The 11,757-nt window shown below is 48.7% G+C and overlaps 1 protein-coding gene across 1 annotated transcript; it reads left to right on the top strand.

The window, feature by feature from the left end:
* The first annotated feature begins 47 nt into the window (after nucleotides 1–47).
* CAMK1G (calcium/calmodulin-dependent protein kinase IG) lies at nucleotides 48–11,381 on the top strand. The gene is made up of 12 exons (XM_009888427.1): nucleotides 48–139; nucleotides 2,992–3,120; nucleotides 3,657–3,731; nucleotides 4,486–4,624; nucleotides 4,767–4,890; nucleotides 5,465–5,540; nucleotides 6,111–6,223; nucleotides 7,285–7,363; nucleotides 7,788–7,875; nucleotides 8,646–9,073; nucleotides 9,594–9,724; nucleotides 10,736–11,381. The coding sequence occupies exons 1-11, from the start codon at nucleotides 48–50 to the stop codon at nucleotides 9,685–9,687; spliced, it is 1,437 nt and encodes a 478-aa protein (XP_009886729.1). The 3' UTR covers nucleotides 9,688–9,724; nucleotides 10,736–11,381.
* Nucleotides 11,382–11,757: the final 376 nt, after the last annotated feature.

Here is an 11,757-nt window from a genome sequence, read left to right on the forward strand (position 1 = left end):
TCCTCCTCCTCTTCCTCACAGCCTTCCCTGCTTCCACTCTGGAGGAGATGGGTCGCAAGGAAGAGGATGACAGCAGCTCCTGGAAGAAACAGACAAGCAACATCCGAAAAACATTCATTTTCATGGAGGCCCTGGGATCGTAAGTACCACAGCCGCTCTCCAGACACAGCCCCCTCCAGATCCCACCTTCCCAGCCCAGGGCAGCGAGTCCCCTCCCAGCACTGGCCAAGGTCACGAGAAAACATCTCCCTCTGAGTCAGGCAACGATCCTGAGGCGAGGGCTGGGCGCTCCATCGCCGCTGCTCTGATTGATGGCTCGCACTTGCCACGCGGCACCGCAGCAGCTCCGTCCCACCAGCCCCACGGCCGGCTCCGGGTCTGCTCTGCCCTCTCCCCCTGCCCCTCGCAGCCGGCACGGCAGCTCAGCTCGGTTTTTGCTCTTTTTCTGCCAAGCACACTGGTCTGCTGCTGCTGCAAGGTCAAGCAAGGTCAAGGGATGGCTCTGAGAGAGGTATTATAATAATAAGTTGTATATTTAGCTCATAAAGCCTGACTCAGTGGAGGGATGAACCAAGAACAAGGATGTTTAAGTTGTACAATACTTCTCAGTGAGTTAACAGCTTAATTTGCCTATTCATGTGACTGAGACAAGAAAACATTTCCAAGGTGGTGGAGGAGGAATTGAATTACCCCCACCAGCGAGTTCTGTCACAGCCAAATTTTCTGCGACTTTAGAACCCACAGCAAAGCTCCTGAGAAACAGCTACTCCAGAGCTGGGCAACATTTTAAATTATCACCTTCCTGGTCAGCCTCAGGAATTACTTAAATTATCCAACAGCTTTCTCTAAAGGAAAGAGGTTAGAAAAAGCTTTGTTCTCTCCTAGCCAACTTCTTGATTCATCATTTTTTAATAAGGGGCATAATTATTATAAACTGTTTGGGACAGATATATAGAACAGATGCCCCAGCATCTGATTTGTAGGTTGTTCATTTCCTACTATTACATTAATAGGAAAATTTAGCATTAGAAATTGGGATTTTTTCCACATGCACCATTTCAGCTAGCCGAAGAATATAAATGAAGATCTGGGACCTAAAAACTACCTGGAAACTTACTATCACCTTCCCCCAGCATCCACAGCTGTTGGATTAGGGACCTTAGTGAGGATGTCCCTGCCTATTCCCTGAGAGCTCTCAGGAACTTGAAAGGCATTTCCCTGAACAGCCTGCAGAGCTCAAATACGTAAAAGGAGAAAAATGTGCGAAAGAAAGAAAAGGTCCCAACACAGATTACTTTTTGGGTCAGAGAGAAGATCATTGCATACAATTTACCGAGTGAAACAAAGATTCCAATTCAGCTGTTGGGATGCCTTCCCAAAAATCTGTGGGGGTTTTGTATGGGGTTTTTTTGGTTGTTTTTTTAAAAGGAATCCCTCGTCCTTGCTCAGAAGCAGTCCTGGCAGAGCCCAGTTCCTCCCAGCCCCAGTGGTGGTGCCCGTTGTTTCGGGTGCGGACCCAGGGGCCCACGGCGGAGGAGGGAAGCTGAGCAGAGGGAGGAGCTGCCTCGGCTCCCGCTGCCCCTGCCTCATCGCCGGCTGCCGCTCGCTAACGAAGACACACGAGCAAAGCGCCGCATGCCAGATGGGTACAGCTCCACGCTCAGCCAATCTATCAGCACACTATGCCGGATTCTTTATTTAATGGATTATAGGAGGTTTTCTGCCCTTATTTATTGGGTTTGCTGCAACAGCATCCCAACCAAGAGGTGCTTCCACTGCACTCACCTCCCTCCCTCCCTCCCCCCTCCAGCTCCCTCCAGGGCTTTGCAGACTCAGTGGCAAGTTCCATTTAACTGCCATCAATTAATCTGTTGCTCATTTGATGAGGATTATTGAGGACTGACCTGGCAAAGTATGCACTGTCACTACCCCGAGACACGTGTTCAGCTGCCTAAGACAAACCTTTAACAGGATTGTGAGCTTTAGGCATGTTATAAATACCTGCTCATCGCTGCCCTGGGCTTCACCTTATCAGGAATGAACATGACACTCATTGTCACTTTGTGACTAAGGGTACACAGGTATTAGCAGTCTCTGCAGAAAGGAAAGCACATTAGATGCTGAATGAAAATATTAACTGAGGTTATCCAGCTACTTTGCACTTTAGATATATAGAACATCGGTTGATACACCCAAACTGCAACATAATCGGGTCTCCTCACTGCAATTCAGCTGCCTCAGCCCTCAGGGGAATGCTGACCAGGGAAAGTGAAGGACTGGTTTAAGACGATGGGGGCTTTGAGGAAACGCGATTTGTATTAAGCAGGAATTTGGCCCCAGTAGAGTGGAGGCTGCTGATCTTTCCACGGGCGCTGTTAACCCCACCGAGCCCCCGCGCTGCCGACTGCCCCATTAGTGCGGCGGACATCGACACAGCCCCTCAGCTGGGCCGGCACTTCGCCTGGGAAAATCACCCACTCCCAAGGGATTCAAGTGCAAAGGCTCCTTGAAAGGCTGCGGGACCGTGGCCGGTGCCTCCTCCTGCACCCAGAGAATCACAGAATCGCCCACCCGAGGCATGTGCCGAAATGTGGGTGCTCCGAGCCTGGCATGGCAGCAGTGCACCCACAGCCTGGCACACGCTGGGATGAAACACTGGACTCTCTTTACAGACAGACTGAAGAATGTGATTTAATTTCATTGCGGGGATCTTTTTTGTTCACTATGTCAGCACAGCTTCATGATGAACTATGCAAAAATACTGTTTTCTCTACAAACGGAGAAAATTGATTGTTTTTTCCTACATATTTCATAATCTGGCACTGAATATCCTAAGTTTGGGGCTGCAGGAGATGAGTTCTGGCTTTACAATCAGCATTCACTTAGGGTTAAATTACTACTACATTGCTTTTTCCTCTTTTTCTCCGTAAGTATCCTTCCAGTTCACAGCAGCAGCATCTGCTGAAATACAACTACTTCTCCCCTCTGCAGAGGTGCCTTTTCAGAAGTTTTCCTAGTGAAGCAGAGAAGCACTGGCAAACTCTTTGCTCTGAAATGCATCAAGAAGTCTCCTCTCACAAGGGAGAGCAGCTTGGAGAACGAAATAGCAGTGCTGAAAAAGTGAGTATATATACATTGTAATGTAAAGTAGAACAAATGTGCTTTCCCAAGATGTGTGGCTCTACAGTAAGAATAATACAAAGATATAAGTATTTCTTTTCAAAGAATATGTAAATATTCCTGTGAATTACTAGATTAGTAGAGTTTCCTCTCTCATTCCCCCGCTGGCTTTGTGACCCCGACAGCCGTACTGCCCCACGCCTGTGGAGGGAAAGAGATGAAGCAGAGCCGTACCTGGGGAAGGGAGAACCAGAGTTAATGCTTTTGCCGTCCAAGTAACAGACCTGATGCACTGAGCGTGAACAGGCAGCTGCTTAAAAACAAAGGGTCTGGTCCTCGCTGCTGATCCCTGGAGCTCCGAAGGGAGTTTGCAGCGGCGTCAACAATCCTTTGCCCCACAGGGAGAGGAGGATCAGCCACGGAACAGCCCAGTGAACTTTCACTGGGGATTAAAGCAAGATGACTGTTGGGTTGCCCACTTGAAAAGCCACTTTGTCCTTGCCAGGTTTGTTTCTGACCTGCACTTATCTTTGCAGAATAAAGCACGAAAACATCGTGACTTTAGAAGATATTTACGAGAGCACAACCCACTTCTACCTGGTCATGCAGCTGTAAGTATCAGCAGAGCCGTTTCTTTGTGGGCCACAGAGGAAGATGAGCGGCAGGACCAGGGTGATGCACCGTGTCTCAGCATCTACACGCCGGAGTCACTCACGTGCAGCAGTTGCACACCCAAGAGCCATTCAAACACCTCCCGCTAACGAGGCGACAGCCGCATGGTTTGAACTAACCGGGACACTTCTCATGCTGCCTTGGCCCATGCTCCTTTTAGCAGCAAGTTTTTAAACCAAGATTAGGATCTATTTATGCAAATTAATTCATCACAGTTTAGCAGGGCAGAGACAGAAGTATTTCTAATTAAAGCTGTGCCATGCAGGGTTTCTAGAAATGAAAATGGGCAACATGTCAGCTGCAGAGAAAGCAGCTCTGAGCACCCGGCTGCCACTGCTAACTTGCAAATTCAGCTAAAGGAAGCTGAAAAACATATATCTGCTTGTGCAGCAGAGCCCGGAGGCAGTCCTGCCCACGGTGCTGGACGCCTGCGGCTCAGACCTGTGGAGAACTGCCTCGTAACCTTACCCAAATTCCCTAGGTTTACCAGTAATGCTTACAGGTACCCCGAAATCGCACTCGAAAGTGTCCATCGGCCTCTCAGCCTCACAAAAACTGCCACCCAAGGAACGGTTCTGCTGTAGGTGGGGTTGTAAAAGGACCAGAAAGTTATCTCGCCTTGTACAGGAAAGCATGAGGAGCTGTGTTTAATTTGCTTTTCAGTCTTTTTCTTTCTGAACTACCATTTCACAGGGTATCTGGGGGAGAGCTATTTGACCGAATTTTGGAACGCGGAGTTTACACCGAGAAAGATGCGAGTGTGGTGATCCACCAGGTCCTGACAGCAGTGAAGTACCTCCATGAAAACGGAATAGTTCACCGCGACCTGAAGGTGAGCGCTGTCCCGGAGGACCAGCAGTGCCTCGGGGAGTTGGCATCACCGCAGGCTTTACCTGCTCTGCCCCTTGACTTTCTGTTGCTCCTTGCCATTTTTCTACCACACATTTCAACCCCTGACCGCTCTGTGTTCACAGCCTGAAAACCTTCTTTACCTTACTCCCGAAGAGAACTCCAAAATCATGATCACGGACTTTGGCTTGTCCAAAATGGAGCAGAACGGCATCATGTCCACCGCCTGTGGGACTCCGGGATACGTTGGTAAGCCAAGGACCAGGAATGGGCTTGTGCTGGTGGACTGCTTAGAAAAAAGGTTGTGCACGTACAGTACATTGCCTAGCAAAAGGAAAAAAAATACATAATTATGTTAACAGGAACATGCTACTCACAGATGCACTGCGTGGACCACATAAAGACTGGGTTGCAAATGAGTGTAGAGATGGCAAAATCCCAGAATGTTTAAAAGTGCAAAGAAAAGGATAATTTTAAGAGCAATATATTTCAGCATTAGTCATGTATTTATTGAAAAATTACAAAAATCATTTTAACACAGTGGGATTTTGTTTAATGTCTACTAGACGGCATTAGCTTGATCCACAGGTAACTGGTTAAAACCTGAGGATGCAGGCAGAAATTGTCAGTGGTTCTTTCTATTCAACCGCAAAAAATAGATAAAAAAAAAGCACAGACCAATCCAACTGGTACACAGGGCTGTTACGGGCTGATTCTCTGCACTGGCACCCGAGAGACCAAGTGTACAAGAAACTACTGCTTTTTCCAGTATTGGATAATTTATTATTGCTTAGAATTTTCAATTGGTTTTGCTGTTCTGCAGCCCCCGAAGTCCTCGCCCAGAAACCATACAGCAAAGCCGTAGACTGCTGGTCCATTGGAGTCATCACCTATATCCTGTGAGTAAGAGCAAACAGCATCCCACTTATTTTTCCATGAGTGTCCCAACTCCTCCATCGCTTCATACCCCTCTGCAGAGTGGCAGTGCAAGTGGGGGCGATACCGGACCTCCCATTTTGCTGCGGGAATACAGCATCAGTGTATTCTTCCTTTGCACAGATTCACTAGACCATAGAAATTAAAGAGATGTGGGGAATCAAGTACTGTAGCGGAGATGAAAGGAATCACATTTTCTCTATTATGTGCCTTATCCTATGCTTTGTTTTTTTCAGTTGCCTACAAATACCATTCAGTCTTCCTCGGTACTTTTTGTTTCATTTCCTCCCACACCATGCAGCTACGTACCAGCTGTGGCTTTGTCCTTTCGCTGCTGCAGTTAAGTTTTTAACTCTTTTCTGCAGCTTTAGCGATACACTTAGATGTGAGGGACAGATGGATGGATAGAGCAGCCTCCTGTTACTCACTCACTCGTGTTGCCCGCGTGTGCCCAGCCTGGCCGGGCTGCGGAGGAGCCTGCGCTGATGTGGACGCTGGCGCTGAAGGACCGCTGGCTTTCTGCTCTGTTCCAGGCTGTGCGGATATCCTCCTTTCTACGAAGAGACCGAATCCAAACTCTTTGAAAAGATTAAGGAAGGCTACTTTGAGTTTGAGTCTCCGTTTTGGGATGATATCTCCGAGTCAGGTAAAGCCCTGGCGCTGGGAACACCACGCTCCCTCCCACGCTGCAATCCCCAGCGCTGCCACCCGCGGGCACGATCCTGCGCCAGCTGAGCCCCACGCACCCCTGGCACCCCCCCGGCACCCGGCGCTTGCCTGGGCAGGGATGGGAAAGGATGAGGCATTGAAGTGAGTCACACACACAGCAGCAAACCCCCAGAGGTGGGAACCGATGGCAGAGGCTCCCGCGCCGCAGGGGCAACGCTGCCACAGCCGAGCTGCACTGGCAGAGCTGCGGTGCTTCGCGTCCTGCCCGGAACGCAGCAGCCACGGCTGAAGCCTCTGTTACCCAAACTCTCATTTCCACAAACAGTTAGTGAGCTCAGAGTGGCTTAGGTTTTCCTTGGAAGCAGGGGAACTTCAGGGTTTTTCCACCCTGGTTTTGTTTTTTTAGGGGGTTTTGGAGTTGTTGTTTTTTTCCTTTTTTCTTTTCCCCGTGGCTTTTTTTCCCATCGGGTCACGTCTCCTTATGACAACGCAGCGAGCCACGCCAGCCACCACTGCCCCCTCCCAGCCCACTAACCTGCTCGTGGAGCTCACCTGCACAGAGTCCACTGAAGCAGCATCTTGGCAGCATATTTTGAACATCAATCTTTTATACATACAAACAAAACCAGCAGGAGGTTTGTTAGGACTTCACAACAAACACCACAACTCTCCCTGCAAAAAGAAGGAAAAAAAAATAACAATAAAGGGAGATAATTGCTGTTTAGGGCAACTTCTAAATCTGCTCAGTTTGCACTTTCTGATGGTTTTTAGAGTTATTTTTTAGCTGAATAATTCAGCTTAAATTCACATAGTGTAAGTGTGAAGTTCGGTACATTCCCAGTTAAGGTTCTTTCACCTGGAGCCCTTCACTACAAACATCTCCCTCTAATGCAGCAATGAAGCAGTACGAGCACCTCCTCCTCGGGGCTGACCTTTGCGATGTTTATCCACTAGTGTTCGCTGTGTCCTGTTAGGATCGTATCTTGGAACAAGGAGAAAATAACCTTTTCTCTCTGCTTCTTCTCCCCTCCCAAACAGCCAAGGATTTCATCAGACATCTACTGGAGAAAGACCCGAACACGAGGTTTACCTGCGAAGAAGCCCTGCGGCACCCCTGGTGAGAGCGCCGGGGCCACGGCAGTACCGGGTGGCCACGGGGATTCACCAGCCCCCGCGTCCCGCTCCACGTGCCCGCTGGCAGCTGAGAACAGGGGTGTCTCCCCCGCCCCCGTTACTAACGTCACCGTCTGCCTCCGCGTGGCCCTGGGTGTTTCTTTTTATGTGCAAAGAAAGAAAATGATGAATAATTAAAGATGCAATTTGTGCATATTTGCCTCCCTAAACAGAGGCAAAGAAGAAATCCCATCCTGAGCTTTCCCAGGCTTTGAAGTGTGTGTTTGTGTTACATTTTGTTGCTGTTTTTCCTTTGGGTTTAATTATTGCTGATTGAACGTACAAAGCAGTTAGTTGCCTCCAGAATGTGGAATGCCTTACAAATGCCATCTGCCTACGAGCCCATTTTCTTCTCTCCCCATCTGCAGGATTAATGGAAATACAGCCCTTCACCGTGACATATACCCATCTGTCAGCGCTCAGATTCAGAAAAACTTTGCAAAGAGCAAATGGAGGGTAAGTCGTTTGCTGGTGGGAGCCCAGAGCCATTTCACTAACAAACGCCAGTCGCTGCCATCCAGCAATAAGCACGGCTTCAGCTGTGTGGGTAAGCACCCAGAAGCTGAGATCCTCCAAAGGCTGCCTGAAAATTGCATGCAGTTACTGTTTATACTATGTTTGGACCAACGTTCCCTGCTGCAATGCATACTGGTAGCTTTACCACACACAGCGCACTAGAGCGGCCTCGCCAAGAAAGTAAAGGGGAGCGGGAAAGGATTATCGCTGTTACACTGAGGGAGCGAAATTGGTGCTCCATCAGCAGATCTCGTTGTGAGTTTAATCCAGCTTTTCCTCCTTTCAGTCTTGAAGATAAATTGGCACTTCATTTATATCAAGTGTTTTAGTAAGAATTTAGGTGGAGAGAGGAATGCCATAGGAACCACGTGTGCGACAGCATTTTAAATACTTGCATTCAAAATTCAGCTCTAGTCTCCGTTTCACACCACGGGGTAATTTACAGCTGTTCCCCTGATTTCCTCCCGTAGACGTGGCTGTAATCTTCAAAAGCATCCACAGTTTGTGCTCAATGGAAACCGCAGTGTTTGTGCCAGGAACGAGCACGTCCCACTTCCCACGTATTGTGCCAACAGAGAGTCAGTGTACCCAGTGCCGCGCTGCCCACGGCGCACAGCCACCGCCGGGGGGGACAGCCCCTCCGTCCCCCCGCGCCCGCCCAGCCTGGCATCGCTAGGTGCTCACCGCGGGGTTTTTGTCTTCTTCCCCAGCAAGCCTTCAACGCCACAGTCGTCGTGCACCATATGAAGAAGCTCCACATGAACGGCCACGCAGCGGCTGAAAGCACCCTCCCCGTTATACGAGTCTCCGAGCCGTCCAGACCCAACACGCCCATGGTGGCCAGCCGGCCAGAAACGCCAACCGAAGACAGGGACACGTCCCTCCCGCTGGCGCCCACACGGGGCTCTCCAAACCCTCCCTCTCAGCAGGAGCAAGACACAGGAATGAGAGAGGGAAAGCTGCAAAGCCACCTGGAGAACGGAGCGCTGCCCACGGGCAGCAGCCTGGTCGTGCCGGATAACCACAGCCCGCCAACCAGAACTTCTTGCGGCTGCAGTCCAGCCTGCGTGGGGCACGAGAAAACAAAGACCTCCTTCTGCTCCGAGACAGTGCTTCTTAAAAAATCGGCAAAATCCCAGTAGGTATCCAAGTCATTAGCCATAATTTCCAACAAAGTATATGGGAATAAGCATCTCTGGAAGGAGTTACCCAGCACATAAGTTGCCAGCCCTAGGTGGAGGTAGAAAGGAGGGAGGAATAAGGACAGAAGCAAACGCGAGCGGCTGCATAGCCATGCCAAGTGTCCGCCATGCTCGTAGGAGCATCGGGTGAGGCACATTGCCCAGGCTGTGTGGCAAAGCTCGCGGCGAGCTGAGGCAGCAGCACCCGGCTGCCACACACCGTTGGCTCCAGCGCGTGTGCTCTCCAGCAACTGAAACTGCCCCCGGGTAAAGCTGCTGCTGCCAATTGCTCAGCTGGTGCTGCGTGACTGCACCCTGCCTTTGCTGCAGCGTCGACTTGCACCCAGCTCTGCTTTGCTTTCAGCAGCTGATGTTCTTTATATTAAAAAACACATTTTGATTCACCTGCAGAATGATCGTAAATATTACTCTTTCTCTTTTTAATTCTTTCTCTTCTGATTCTTCCATTTCCAACAGTCACTTCAAATCAGAAGTTCTTGTTCCAATGAAAGCCAGTAAACACTCTTCTCACTGTGGCACTGGGCAAACTGGAGTTTGCTTGATCATGTGATGAGGCGGCAGCCACCGGGCTCCCCACATGGCCAGCGGTAAGTGCTCTGCAATCCAATCACTAGCTGCTTTTAATTAATCCCATTATGGCATGAAAAAGGGAAAGGCACAAATAGCAAAGTAACTGGACATGAAATGAATTGACTCACAGGGCTTTTGCATCAGAAAAAGCCTTAACTAAACCATCTTCAAGGAAGAAATAATCTTTCAGCTTCCGTTAAGGCCAGTGCAGTGACTCTGGATCCAACTTTGACGATTACAACAGGGTTGCCCAAGGAGTGTGTGAGAGGAAGCCAAGCATGGACCTGTCATATCAAACTCTACAGTTACTCAAAGCTGCTCACTGGGAATCACACTGGAACCAAACACCTCCCTCAGCTGGGATTAGGGCTTTTCAGCTGGGTCTCAGCTCTGACCACGAGCAAAGGGCCGACCACAGGCTGGTCCACAGCCAAGCGTAGACAGGACAACTCTGCGGCCTGAAGGGCCGTCCCCTGTGCCGGACTCAGCCCAGGCAGGTCAGTTTAAGCAGCTTTGTTGGCAGAGAGCAGACTGTGGAGATGTTCCTTTTGTAGGTGAGCAGAGTACAATCATGAAAGTGTCATCTTATGTGACCGTAGCTTGGATTCATTCTGGACTAGCTAAATTGTTACCTTTTGCATCACATTATACATGAGCAGCAAGAAGTATTGCTGTTAGATCCTGCAATAAAGAATGTTCCTCAAAGGTAGCAAAGTCCTCCACAAAAGCTACATGAAGTGAGCTACATCCCATCATCTTTTATGACACTCTCTACTGATGAGATTATGTGAACAGAACTGCAATATACGGAGGATTAATAGAAGAGACAAATGCAAGTAAGATCTACTATAGGCTCCAGAAAGGTCCATCCCAACGATCAGTCGTGTAACAGCCCTTTATAAATAAGCACACAAAGGGATCTGAGCTGTTCTAACCCCCATGCTACTGCTTATTAACAGAGCACATTTTGAAGGTAGCAGTCTAGCGAAACAAAGTTCAATCCTCAACTGAAATTCTCTCTCTTGCAGAAACAGAAGGGCTGTTTTACTCTTTTCTGCACTTCAAAGCCAGACATCAACAGTGCAAGCAAGAAAGGAGGCTGTGTCCCGCCAGGAGCAGGCGGGCAGCAGCGTCTCAGAGAGCAGCGAGCGACTGGTGACAGCAGCACGTTAGTCCCAGGAATCCATCAGTGCAGTGACCTCGGGGTGTCTCTGGATCGTTAAAGCTGGGAGAAGGCACTTTAGCATGGGAAAGTCTGAGGCTACTGCTAGCGTATTCAGTGTATATTATCCATACGACATCGCTCAATGCTGTAAGCTTTTGTTTTCTGTATACCGTTTAGTTGTTCAATGCATAATAAGTGCACTGCACAACATAAGTCCTATAAACCAAAGCCATGCAGAGTTTTACTCAGTGGCAGCTCAGTTATTTTTACAATCTGCATCCTATCCACTCCTTGGATTTTGGTTAGTCCCAGGCTTCGGCACTCTGAAGTTCAGCATCAGCCAGCTGCCCAGGCTGCACAGTTCTCACTTCAGCTACGAAAGGAGAGACAACCTGCTAGCAACCTCCGTATGTCTGATAATAATCACAGCAAGGTCTAAATTCCCTGCTTTCAAGTCTGTAATTGCACAATAAATACTTGCTTAATAAAGCTGAGTTTTGTTTTGTAAAGTGCCTGTTGGTTATTCATAGAAATTTGATGTGGAAATGGTCTATTAAGTCCCTTCTAAAGCCTTCCCCGTGCATCTGCAGACCTGCTCCCTCTGGTATTTCTCCGGCAAAGCGTTACATGGTAAATAAGCAGATTGTGGCAGAAAGTCAAGCAAGACTTTTGACTTCACCGTTGAGTATGAGATTGCATTTCTCTTATTTGTACACATATAGGCATGTTGTAAAGATAGGGTGGAGATAGAATTCTCCATTTCTCTGATCCAGTCCTTTGAAGAAAGATCTAGAAGGGAAGTACTGAAGCCATGGCAAGTTTGAAGGATTAACTGCAGTGTAGATAAAAAGTTTTAAAAGGCCCTACGTGAGGGTTTTAATTTGA

This window comes from Charadrius vociferus, unplaced genomic scaffold (assembly GCF_000708025.1).
Source record: "Charadrius vociferus isolate BGI_N301 unplaced genomic scaffold, ASM70802v2 scaffold1077, whole genome shotgun sequence".
NCBI lineage: Eukaryota > Metazoa > Chordata > Aves > Charadriiformes > Charadriidae > Charadrius > Charadrius vociferus.

Bases quoted from the DNA above. Each gene is read 5' to 3' on its own strand.
- CAMK1G (XM_009888427.1), top strand. From the start codon at position 48: ATGGGTCGCAAGGAAGAGGATGACAGCAGCTCCTGGAAGAAACAGACA. The intron at 4,891-5,464 runs GTAAGCCAAGGA...GCTGTTCTGCAG, and splicing joins TGGGACTCCGGGATACGTTG to CCCCCGAAGTCCTCGCCCAG. The intron at 6,224-7,284 runs GTAAAGCCCTGG...CCTCCCAAACAG, and splicing joins GGATGATATCTCCGAGTCAG to CCAAGGATTTCATCAGACAT.